This window comes from Sander vitreus, chromosome 4, assembly GCF_031162955.1.
Source record: "Sander vitreus isolate 19-12246 chromosome 4, sanVit1, whole genome shotgun sequence".
Lineage (NCBI taxonomy): Eukaryota > Metazoa > Chordata > Actinopteri > Perciformes > Percidae > Sander > Sander vitreus.
Window position 1 is genome coordinate 34,045,955 of NC_135858.1, and position 12,980 is coordinate 34,058,934.

The 12,980-nt window shown below is 39.6% G+C and overlaps 1 protein-coding gene across 1 annotated transcript; it reads right to left on the reverse strand.

Moving 5' to 3' along the window:
- Positions 1–6,119: 6,119 nt before the first annotated feature.
- On the reverse strand, positions 6,120–7,761 carry LOC144516133 (odorant receptor 131-2-like). The gene is made up of 2 exons (XM_078247331.1): positions 7,606–7,761; positions 6,120–6,941 (listed from the first exon to the last, which is right to left on the reverse strand). The coding sequence occupies exons 1-2, from the start codon at positions 7,759–7,761 to the stop codon at positions 6,120–6,122; spliced, it is 978 nt and encodes a 325-aa protein (XP_078103457.1).
- Between the last annotated feature and the right edge of the window lie 5,219 nt (positions 7,762–12,980).

Consider the following 12,980-nt stretch of genomic DNA (forward strand, 5'->3'; position numbering starts at 1 on the left):
GAGCACCAACTGATCCAACCATAGAGGGAGCCAAAGAGAAAGAAATATAAATTACTTTCAAACACAATGAACCATCATTTATTTTTATTCCATCACTGTGTTTTATGAGCTGATTAAATAATATTAAAATTTTGTATGCACTATTTCCACTAAAAAGTAAGTTATCTTTCATTGGTTACTCTGGCTACGTTCACACCGCAAGTCTTTTGCTCAGATCTGATTTGTTGTTAGGCTGTTCACATTAACTTTTAAAATGTGGCCTATATCAGATTCCAGTGTGAACTGTTTGCGGTTTTGAAATGACCCGCATGTGCAAAAGAACAATAACAATGACATCAGACGCAGCGCGCTGTTGCACTAAAGTTAGGGAGGTTATGGAGGAAGTAAGCATGTTTGCTTTTATTTCAAAATGTTTATGTAATGGCAGCTGTAACATTAATGAGCAAGTGCTGAAGAGGAGAAGAATGAAGAGAAAGAGAGCCAAACTGGCTATTTTGGCCTTTTGTGGGGTTATGGCTGCAAATTCACTATAGAGGTCTGTGTGACCACACGACCATTTGCACATCAGGACCGCTACGGGCCTCCACCATTGTTTCCTCTGGCTTCGCCCTCGCAGCGAGAGTTATTGAGGTAAAAGTCGCATCAAATCCGCCTTGGTTGTTCACGCTGCGGCCGCATTGAAAAAAATCTGATCTGGGTCTGATTCAGGACCACATATGGAAGTGGCCTTATTCTGATTTGAAAAAATCTGATCTTGGCTAGATTTGAGTGTTCACACTACTTGTGAAGAAGTCTGACCTGGTCACTCGACCCCAAAAAAAGAAAAATCGGATTTGGGCCACTTTTGCCTGCAGTCTGAACGTAGCCTCTGCCTCGCCACGATGTGGGACATTAAAAAGTATTTGTCAAAATGTTGATGAAATTCTTACACATCAGCCCATATATTTATATACATATATTTCTGTGACTATCAGCAGAGCTGCGAAAGTCATTTTTAAAGCAAACAATCCTTTATCTATTATCACGTTTTTTGAATCAGGAGATAGAAGCATGTACATGACACAAAGTGAGTTCTCTCTTTAAAGGCCTAATATAATATTTGGATATGAGGTACCAGACCGGGCTACAAATTGGTGATAGTGTGAGATCAACAACAATTCATGTGAAGATGATGATTAGTTTCAAGGTTTATAAAAAATTTTTTTTAAATTTACCAGTGAACGCACCTAAGCCACATCTGCCTAGACCTAGAAACTTTACATTTTAACATCTAAATTAGATACAACTGTACAAGCAAATCAATAATTGGTTATAGTTTTATTTGATGTAAAGATTATTTTCAGAACAATTTCTTCACCAAACCTGAGAAGTCATGTTGCCTCCAGGACTCACTGATGAACTCATACTTCACTCAGACCTGTTAGAGAGGATGCAACACAGAAAATACATATTGACAAATATATAAAGTAATTGCCCAAAACCGCATACTAATCAATTTAATAAATCTCAAACGTGTATGTATTAAAATGTAACGTATTAACATTATGATGCATGCACACTACTTTGGTCACAGAGTACGTGTATTTGAGATATCAAAAGCATGTAAAATAACTTAGTTACATAAGTTTCATGTTCTGCTAACTCACTGCTGTATATCTGAGCACAGACCTGAAGCTGCAGAGCTGAAGGGAATTTGTAAATCTAACACTAAACCAAAGTTGACCTTGTTTTTTAGAAATACATCAAACCACTTTGCTTGGATGTTTTTACCAAAGAAATGATTTCCTGCTTCCTGCCATGCAGCGTTCTGCCATTATTCTCTTTTCACCTGCAGCCTGATTTAATTTTTTCTCCCTTAAAAGCTGTCGGACAGCAATCAACTCAACATATTGTTAAAGCATAGCGTTAATTATGTCATTTCTATTAACTAGGACTGTCAATCGATTAAAAAATGTAATCTAATTAATTACATAATCTGTGATTAATTAATCGAAATTAACCGCATACATAATTAACGGTGCCTGAACCGATACTTTTTAAGAAAGTAAAAAAAGAAAAGAAAAAAAAAGGGTACTAAACAACAGTTGGTGACATTAAAGAACGGCTTGTTTATTGCTAAGGCCATATGGCACCAGATTTCGGTAGCCAGGGTTGGCAGGAAGAAGATATTTACAAGTAAATGTTCCAAATAATAATCCAGGCAGAACATTCTCATCTCTCTCCTTCATTTTACAGTCGAATGGTTGCTAGAACGGCTCCGGGTCAAACGTCAATATGGAATAGATTAATCTGCATTATTTTGGCAGCCCTACTATTAACACAACTGGTGCATAAAGGCAGAGATGTTCTTAAAATTAATATATCAACAACAGTTTGACGTTCCCTTGATTGAGTACACACATAAGAGAGAAAACAAGATTTATGAATATTGATATATCTCATTTAGAAAATTAACCCTTCATTTAAAATAAACCCAAATAACCTTAGCAAAGCTCAGTCGGCTGCTGAAATGTTACAGTTCTACTGTTTATTTTTCCAGTGCAAAACACAAGTAAATTAATTGCGAATGATCACAATGTGACAAGAAACTGGCAGCAGAAAAGTGACATTAGAAACTGAGTTTTGGGATGAAAATGCTGGCAAGACTTTAGTCAAATCACTATCAGGCAAAATAATACATTACATGTATATATTTATCCACATTAAAAAGTCTCTTTCTGCTCCACCTACCTGAGTCCAGGTCCCACGCTCAAGGCAGACAGCGCGACAGAAGAGTCTTTATAAACACTTTGAAATGTTAATTAATTTCGGCGTCATCGTCAGTTTTTGTGAGAGAAGTACAAAAAGATGAAGATAAGATTAAACTTTTATCAATTACTGAGGGAAATTGTTGTGCAGCAGTCTTGCAAATATACAGAGTTCAAATAAAAACAAAATATGCGCACTAAAGATTATCAATAATAAAAAAAAAAGAAAAAAAAAGAAAACAATGCCAGAATGTATACATGATGATAGTTAATGGCAGTCTTGAGGCTGACAGTGTGGTCAGTAGGACTGCAACTAATGATTATTTATTGATCGATTAAATCTGTATTTTCTTGAATAATCAATCAGTTGTTTGGTCTATAAAATATCAGAAAATGGTGAAAAATGTGGATCAGTGTTTCCCAAAGCCCCAGATGACGTCCTCAAATGTCTTGTTTTGTCAACAACTCAAAAAAAATTCAGTTTACTGTCACAGACGAGTGAAGAAACTAGAAAATATTCACATTCTAACAAGCTGCAATCGAGAATATATGTCTTTTTTTCATAAAAAACGACTCAAACTAATTCATCGATTATCACAATAGTTGACAGTTATTTTAATAGTTGACAATTAATCGATTAATCTTTGCAGCTCTAGTTGTCAAAGCAGCGTGTTTCATCCTGTGATGAAACTTTTCTTTTATTCACACTGATTTCAATTTCATTTATTTGACTGAAGTTCAATGTTGCCAAGTAGTGTTGGATGCACTGTAGCACTACAATCGTACCAGACCTAAACTATGTGTGTAAGACTATTTTACTTGGCAAAAAGGGCTTAGATGCAACTAGTACAAAATTGGGATTAGCACGTTTTCTAACAGTAAATAAATAGACTGTAGAGCCTGTTTTTCTTTTATCATGCAAAAAAGTTTTCTAATAAACTTTATTTTTGTTTTAATAATATTGTTTTTAACTGTTTAAATGATAGTTTTAATCAGTCAAAATTCTTATTGTCGGTTAAAGGTCCCATGGCATGAAAATTTCACTTTATTAGGTTTTTTAACATTAATGTGAGTTCCCCCAGCCTGTCTATGGTCCCCCAGTGGTTAGAAATGGTGATATGTGTAAACCGAGCCCTAGGTATCCTGCTCTGCCTTTGAGAAAATGAAAGCTTAGATGTGCCGATCTTGAATCTTGGCCCACTGTCAGTACCCGATCCGTACCGCCTGTACGATCCGTTCTGTGCATGCGCATAGTTACGTAGTAGAAAACTAACGATGTCCCTGTGCGATTTGTACCACGCATGCGTTGAAACACTTTACGACCAAACATCACAACTTTTTTATTAAATCTTTATTATACAATAGTCATAGCTACAAACAATCGAGACTTGTCACTGATCCAAAACCGTGTGGCGACATCGTTGTTGTGTTGTTTATGTTAAAGTTTTTACTTTTAATACTTCGTCTTGACTAATTACCATAGACTGTCTATTATTAATGCAATGAAGTGTAAACATACATAAGTGTCCTTTTGAAGACAGCCACCACTGCTGTATACCACCATAGTAGCTACATGCTAACGGCAGTAAACATGTCATCTTAGCTGGCAATGTTGTTAAATTCTCCCCAATTCCGGGTCACATTCCTGCTGAAACATGTCTGATGTTTGGATCAGAAGCCTTTATCTGCGATTTTTGACGTTAGAAAGTGCTGCTTCGTTCCACTACAATCTAACGTTAGCATACTCATAGCTAACTATTGTAGCTGCATGCTAACGCGACATAGCGGAGCATATATAGCTAGCTATATATGTACGTATGTAGCAGGACTTTGTACCGTAAAAAATCACCAATAAAGGCTTCTAAACCAAATACTAAACAAATACAAATACAGTAAAGTGACCGGAATTTGGGGTGAAATGTCCAGCATTGAGCTACATAATAGTTAGCTAGGAGTTTGCTGGTCTCTCACAGAGATTTCATTTGTAGCCCTGTTTTTACCTGATACTTTCATCGAAGTACAAACACATGAAGTGAGAGGTATACACATGCTTAAACTTTATTTAAAGCATGATTAACCTGAAGCAGGACGGAGTCATGACTTAAAACACCAAAGCAAGGCTTCTAGCTCAGGCTAGCTAGTGTTAGCAAATTACCTTCAAAGTTGCAAAGAAATGATGAAACGTAAAATTTGAAGCCTTTATTTAATTTGCTACATGGTGTTGTACTGGATGGCCGGACAACCCTCCGTATATCATTAACAGATACTTTACGCAACTCCAGCAAACACCTTGTAAACGTCATCTCTGCCATCATAACGGTCTACTGTCACTGTCTAATGTTTTCTTCTGGTAACCAGAAATGTCCAAACATCCTTACGCCAATGCGTGCATAGAGCTGTGAAGTTTGCTGGTGTTCGCGCAAGCGTAGAACTGATCAGGCAGTGTCGTAAAACACGTTGAGTTTCGGTGAACGGATCTTACAGGCGTTACGGATCGGGTACTGACCCACTCATGAGAAAGAGAGACATCATGGCTTTCAAATGAGCAAAGTGGCAGTTGGTCAAGGCCACATCCCCACCCTCCACCTTGCCCCCCCTCTCGCCTCCTCAATAGCATTTAAAGCTGCAGACACAGAAATGGCACATACTAAGGAAAGCTCATTGTGGGACTGGCCCTAGTGGCTGTAATTCTACACCAAGGCTGAATTTCGGGAAAGAGACTTCAGATACAGTATTAGGGGACCACTAAGGTCTATATAAAAGAGACTTCAGATACAGTATTAGGGGACCACTGAGGCATATATAAAATAGACTTCAGATACAGTATTAGGGGACCACTAAGGTCTATATAAAAGAGACTTCAGATACAGTATTAGGGGACCACTAAGGTCTATATAAAAGAGACTTCAGATACAGTATTAGGGGACCACTAAGGTCTATATAAAAGAGACTTCAGATACAGTTTTAGGGGACCACTAAGGTCTATATAAAAGAGACTTCAGATACAGTATTAGGGGACCACTAAGGCCTATATAGAAGAGACTTCAGATACAGTATTAGGGGACCACTAAGGTCTATATAAAAGAGACTTCAGATACAGTATTAGGGGACCACTAAGGCCTATATAGAAGAGACTTCAGATACAGTATTAGGGGACCACTAAGGCCTATATAAAAGAGACTTCAGATACAGTATTAGGGGACCACTAAGGCCTATATAAAAGAGACTTCAGATAAAGTATTAGGGGACCACTAAGGCCTATATAAAAGCATCCAAAAAGCAGCATGTCATAGGACCTATGACGCTAAAATGGCTAATGATTAACATCCCTATTGGTTACATAATATACATCTTCTACTTTCAATTCAACTCTCACTGCAGTTTCATTGTAGGCAGTTTCATGTTTGACATGATATTTTCAGTGTGGTTGCGTATGTTCACTTTACAGAGCAGGTACCTTCTCATATGTCTCCTGAAGGTCTGGTCTCGCAGTCCGTACACAATGGGACTAACAAAGCGTGGCAGGATCTGGACAATGACATAAAAGGCAAAGTGTATGTCCAGGTACCGTTTGGGCAAAAAGTAGAGCAGACCTTGTTCAAACATGGGCCGCACGTACGTAAGCATACATAACAATAACTGAAAACCGTGGAGAAGAATAGTGTTTCTGGCTTTTTTAATGTCTGGAGTTGCTTCCTTGGCAGCAAACAGAATCCTGAAGTAAGTGAAAAAGACAGTGAGCCAAACCAGGACAAGACAAATAATGTGTGACACGTCCCTCTTCTTCAGGCTGTAAGAGCTCCTGAACACATAATCTCTGACACATAAAACTTCAGAGTAAAAGAAGTGCAGCGGCTCTGTGGCCAGGAGAATGAAGAGATCTGGTAGAATGGAGAACCAACTTGCCATCCAGATCAAACCAATCAGGATGTAGGTGTTCTTGACGGTACAGATCTGTCCGTAGCGGAGGGGAAAGCAGATGGCGATGTAGCACTCGACCGCCATGCCGGCCAGGTTTAGTGGCGTGTTGAGGGTGGCGAGGATGGCAACGATCAGCAGCATGAGGCAGAAGGGTACACTGATGGTGTAAAGGGTGTAGCTGATGATGTGGAGAAGTGTTGACAGGGTCAGCTGCATCATGTCATTCATCACCAGGTGGATGAACAGGATGTACCGAGGGTTTGTGTAAAATATCTGAGTAATAGAGAAGTGACCACACAATCAAATTTTAGACAGGTTTTATTAATACTTTCATCATGTTGAGAATAGTCAAACCAAATCCAGGTGCAGCCCTACAGTCGGCTATGATTGACTCACAAAATAGTTGAATTACTTGCTAATGATCAGAGCAAGTTTACCGCGAATAAATGGCCAATAAATAAAAGCTAACTTGCCGCTCAGAGGTGGATGCTTTCTGTAAATAATGATGTGAAATTTGGTGTTAAGCCCATTTGATTAAGTAACAAAATCACAGATTTAAAGACATGTTTTCACTGAATATGACTGAATGATTCATAAAAAATAGAGAACGTTAGAAGCAGGGACCCAAGTCACATGAAAATGATCTAATGCTTATATACACGTGGTTTTGCCTTGGAGTAACATTTAGTTTTTAATGCTAATCCTTTGCTTCAGTTTGACAACCTTCTTGTTTCTTTTACAACCTTTTATTATCCTTTATATTTAAATGTTGCATGGTGCCTCATTTTCTAAAAATGTATATGTTAAAGCTGTGAAAACAACGTACATGAGTTTCAAAATGTAGCACTCGCTTTCATAAAGCTGAGTGGTAAAGATGAGGGAGAGAAAGTCTTAATATAGTGATAAATATAGTGTAAAAGCTAAGCAGATTCCAGACCTGGTGCTTTCTGAAGGTGTGGACCAGAGTAGTGTTGATGTAGTTGATGGAGATGCAGAGCACTGTGACAATCACGTTCTTGATCACTGCTGTGGTGAAGTTGTCCCGCTCATACTCCGTTACAGTTGAAGTGCCGTTGACGGATGAAAAATTCATGTCTAAAATGTCCAAATTCTTTCCCGTCTGAAATAAGCAAAGTTTGAAGTCAAGTTTAAAATGTGACACGAGACACACTGATCCATGTTATAAAATCATTGTTTTCTAACTCTTAATACTTCTTTAAAACACAATTTGTAATTCCCTGCCTCTTAGTGGAGTGTATTCTGGCTCTGTCCCAAACTGTTGAACTTATTTTGAAATATGTTGGGTTTAAAAACAGATTTTTTTGATTCAAATCGATCTTCATTTGAATGATCCAATATTAATTCATAAAATCCTGAGATCGATCTTTTGAGAGGCTCTGTTTTAAAGCTGGGGTGAAGATGTTGGTATCATGTGGAACTAGACGATGTAAGGAATCCATGTCATGCTAAATACCACTCCAAAGAGAGGTTACATTTTGGCGAGGGAAGAGGAAAAAACTGCCATGGCCTTTTTTTTTTTTTTTACAGATATATGGCTTTAGGTCAGCTGTCTCTGCCTCACATCCCCTGCACTAAAGAAAGCACTTTCTCTGTCTCTATGTAACTGCTTTGGGTACAATTGTGAACCACAACATTAATATTTTTTATTAATGCAGCAGGTTAGAGCAGGCATCTTCAACAGGTGGTCCGGGACCCTTAGGGAGGTCCTCGGAGTCAATGCGGGGGGGCCTCCAAATTATTGTTAATTTTTCAAAGTTTTTTTTTAAAAATTGAAAAGTCTTAACATGAATCCAATACATTATCAGCAAATGTCAGTCCCCACTGCTGACTGGCCTATAGGTAAGGTAGCCATCCACAGATCCAGTTAATCATAAGGATTCAATGTTCCACATGTTTGTGTAACATTAAAACATGATTTCTAAAATAATGCCAGCAATTATTAATTGAATAGCTTAGTATTCTATGCACTAAAAAGCTATGTATAAAGGTGTTAGGCTGCCCACACGTTATTGTAGGTCCAGTTTAACATGCAACTTCATTTAATACATACAATATTAATAGTAGGGGGTCCCTGTTAAGTCTCTCTTTCAGTTAAGGGGTCCTTGGCTTAAAAGTTGAAGACCCCTGGGTTAGAGGGTTCCTTTAACAATTTACAGCATTAGTTCACTGAGAATCTCTTTCACATTCAAGCGAAATTGGTGTTGTAACTGAAATATCCCTGATCAAATTGAATCGGAAATCAAATCGAACCTTGCGATTCAGATTCATATCGATTCAGGAAATCATTGGCGATACCCAACCCTATTTTGAAATCATTTCAGAGCAGATTATACAGCTGCACTTTGTCTAAGATAATAGTTGAGCATAATTCCCTCAGAGGAACCACAATCACTCTGGGAAGCCAGTAATATTTAATTTTACTGAATATTACAGAAAATATCCTTCTTCACCACAGACAGAATACATGATACAAACTAAAGTAATAAAACATGTGATTTACACAATAATACAGACATACACAGTCCATATAGTATCATTTCAATGCAGTTGAAGCAGTAGGCTTGACTAGACTGTAGGCTACTTACCCAGCAGGAAAACACATAACACCAGTCTGGTGAGGGTGTTGATGTTTATATATATATTGATGGAACACATTTGGGAATATGTTGGCCCATATTGTGTGGGTGTGTGTATCATTACCAAACCGTCCAGGTCACAATGCATATTTTAGTGTTATGTTCTATTTGGAAAGAGCTGAATCGCGCCTGTCTGTATGTGTAAGATGTCCGAAAGTAAAAAAGAATCAGGGCTAGGGCTGCAACAAAACTTTCTCGATCAACCGATTAGTTGTTTGTTACATAAAATGTCAGAAAATGGTGAAAAATGTGGATCAGTGTTTCCCAGAAGCCCAAGACGACGTCCTCAAATGTCTTATTTTGTCCACAACTCAAATATGTTGTAATAATGTTTGTGATAGGCTGTCTAACGTTACACGTCGTAGAGACACGCAGGAAAAACTCTTTGTTACACAGACTGGGCTCACGTAGTAGGTGCTGAAAAATAAATTAAAAGATTTGTGCCATGTGGCTGGGTTGGATCAGTGGGTAGAGCAGGCGCACATAAACTGAGAGGTTTATGCCTCGATGCAGAGGTCCAGGTTTTGAATCTGACCAGTGACGATTTCTTGCAGTGTACATAGCGGAAACCCTGTTGTGCGTCTGCCCTATTTCTGATACCGTGGCAGCAGAAATTTTACCGTGGTGGGCCGTCGCGGTAATGTCAACATAGAGGAAACACTGATTACTCACATTTGGGTGCCTGGATGGCTCTGGTGGTAGAGTGCGCGCCCATATATGAAGGTTTGGTCCTGTACGCAGAGGTTGCAGGTTCAGTTCTGACCTGTAGCACTTTCCTGCATGTCATTTCCCCTCTCTCTCCCCTTTCATGTCTAAGCTGTCACTAATAAAGGCCTTAATGCCAAAAATAAATATCTTAAAATATAGATTATATATAGTTATAGTTATAGTTCTTGACTTTCATAGAATACCACTCGCTAAGCTTCTAGCTGTCAATTAATTAAGCATGTTAATTAAGCATGAATGAGCAGAATGAAAATACAGCGAGAGCAAGTCCCAAACCAACGGCCTCTTATTTATCTGGTGAACTCCAGCAGATGGATTTCATCTGTCAGTTCTTCAACACAAAGCAAATAAAGAGCATGTCATGGTTCATGTTACACAGCATTTAAGTGAGGACAGACGTAATGACAGGTAATTCAAGCAGGGATCATTTGCACATGAGTAAACATGAATGGTAGTTTCCCCTGGCCCGTTCCACAAAACCTCCTTAGTTTTAAGATATTCTTCAAAGTCATTTTTCTAGGTTTTCTAAGAAATCCTTAGTAGGAGTTATCTATTATTGTCCAAGATTAGTTTTATTTTAATAAAAGATTTCAGGGTTCAACAACAGGCCTAAGGGTTGACCGATGTTCCCGTTTGGGCAAATATGAGCGTTTGTTTAGTTTCCTGGGAAGAGATGAAAGGACAGCATTGTTAGTGGGGAATCAATTGTGAGCAGACCTAAGCAGAGTAACACTGGGACACTGCTGGCGAAGCGCTGCAAAGTGCTGAAAGGTGCCGTGCTCGCACCTGGCTCTTCATACCAGCAGCGCATTTCTCCACGCCGGTTACAAAACGATCCTTCTCCACTCTACAGAACCTCTCTCTCTTTCTCTCTCCCTCCGTGTGTGTGTGTACGTGTCTCGCTTTAGACACAGCTGAGAAGTCTAGACAGCCAAAATCACCATGAACCTGGGTCTTTTTATTTAGAAATTAGTTTTATTTTGTAAAGTATCCGGCCTTCCTGTGGCCTTCCTGTGGCCTTCCTGTGGCCTTCCTGTGGCCTTCCTGTGGCCTTCCTGTGGTCTTTCTGTGGCCTTCCTGTGGCCTTCCTGTGGCCTTCCTGTGGTCTTCCTGTGGTCTTCCTGTATGTGATTACCTGCCTGGCTCTACACATTTGCTTGCGGAAGAAATAGAGGAGACGCCGAAATGATCGCTGCAGCGCACGGCTGCTTCACGCCTGATCTCAGCCGGACCGAATGGATAACATGGATGAAAACAGCTCCGAGTATAAATGGCTTCCTTCACACCCCTCTTAACCATCCATCCTCTCTGTCTAAAATGTATACCTCGAACGAGTGTCTTTTATCCTTCAGATGTAAGTAAACTGCTGACCCTGGATTTCCACCGAATGCGGAACGACTGCGGACTGCCTCCGCTGCGTATTGGCTCCGGGCTCCGCCGTCCGTCAATATCCACCAGGTCCGGATTTGTTGCGGTACGGCTGCGGCCATGACTGACAGCTGAAGTCATGAGGACCGCGAATTCAGGTAGAATAGAACCACAAAACCAACAACAGTTTGTTTCCATCCAGAGGAGTAGAGGGGCAACAACTCTGTGCTGTGTTTTCAAGGTGTAGTGCAGGGAAATATGATCCGCCGTGAGCACGGTGTATTTTATTTTGAAAATTAACCGGATGTTTTATTTTGTTTCTGTGCTCGACTTCCTGTCCCGCACTATCTGCCGTGTGCTGAATTGCCGCATAGCTCTCCGGCGTCCGGCAAAAATAGAAGCTCTGTGTATCTGCTCTGGAGGGCTGCGGACCACCGGAGCTGGGACGCAGTCGGAACGCAGCCGTTCTGCAGTCAGTGGAAATACACACACTGACTTTAATGGAAACCTAATATCTCCACCGCCGTTCCAGAGCGGATCCGCAGACGTTCCACAACCGGTGGAAATTGGGGGTAAGTCTCAGTTCAGTTTACACAGAACCTGCATACAATCACACTTCAAAAGATCCAAACTATCCCTTTATTATAAAAAATTGCTTGTGGATGAGTGTTAGTGTTAGGATAATTATTTATCAAAGAATGGACAAAATCACTGGAGTTCTCCTAAATGTTAGTTTTTACTTGCAAGTAAAGAGTCAGTTTACAGCACTCACAGCATAATACAGAACGTGACTGAAGTGACAGTGTCTTTTTAAAGGAGATGGGAGTCAAGTTAGTTATTCGGTTCATATAAGGTTCATGCAATCAGTAGCTTTCTTCTTATCTCTGGTCAGGCCCGGCATCTCCTCTACATTATGCGTTCTGCCCTCAGGGATACATCCTGTGCTCTTTGCAAGGTCACTCAGCTTTCATGATGAAAGGGGACATTAACACATGAAAGACAGAAATTCTAAGACAGAAATACTAAAACAGCAGTTTGGATGCAAATGGTTTAACAAAGAAACTGAAGCAAAAACCACCACAATGGAGTTGAAATGAAACGAACAAGATGTGCTTTAACTGCAGACTTTCAGCTTTAATTTGAGGGTATTTACATCCAAATCAGGTGAACGGTGTAGGAATTACAACAGTTTGTATATGTGCCTCCCACTTTCTAAGGGACCAAAAGTAATGGGACAATTGGCTGCTCAGCTGTTCCTTGGACGGTGTGTGTTATTCCCTCATTATGCCATTTACAAGGAGCAGATAAAAGGTCCAGAGTTCATTTCAAGTGTGCTATTTGCATTTGGAATCTGTTGCTGTCAACTCTCAATATGAGATCCAAAGAGCTGTCACTATCAGTGAAGCAAGCCATCATTAGGCTGAAAAATCTAAACAAACCCATCAGAGAGATAGCAAAAACATTAGGTGTGGCCAAATCAACTGTTTGGAACATTCTTAAAAAGAAAGAACGCACCGGTGAGCTCAGCAACACCAAAAGGCCCGGAAGACCACGGAAAAAA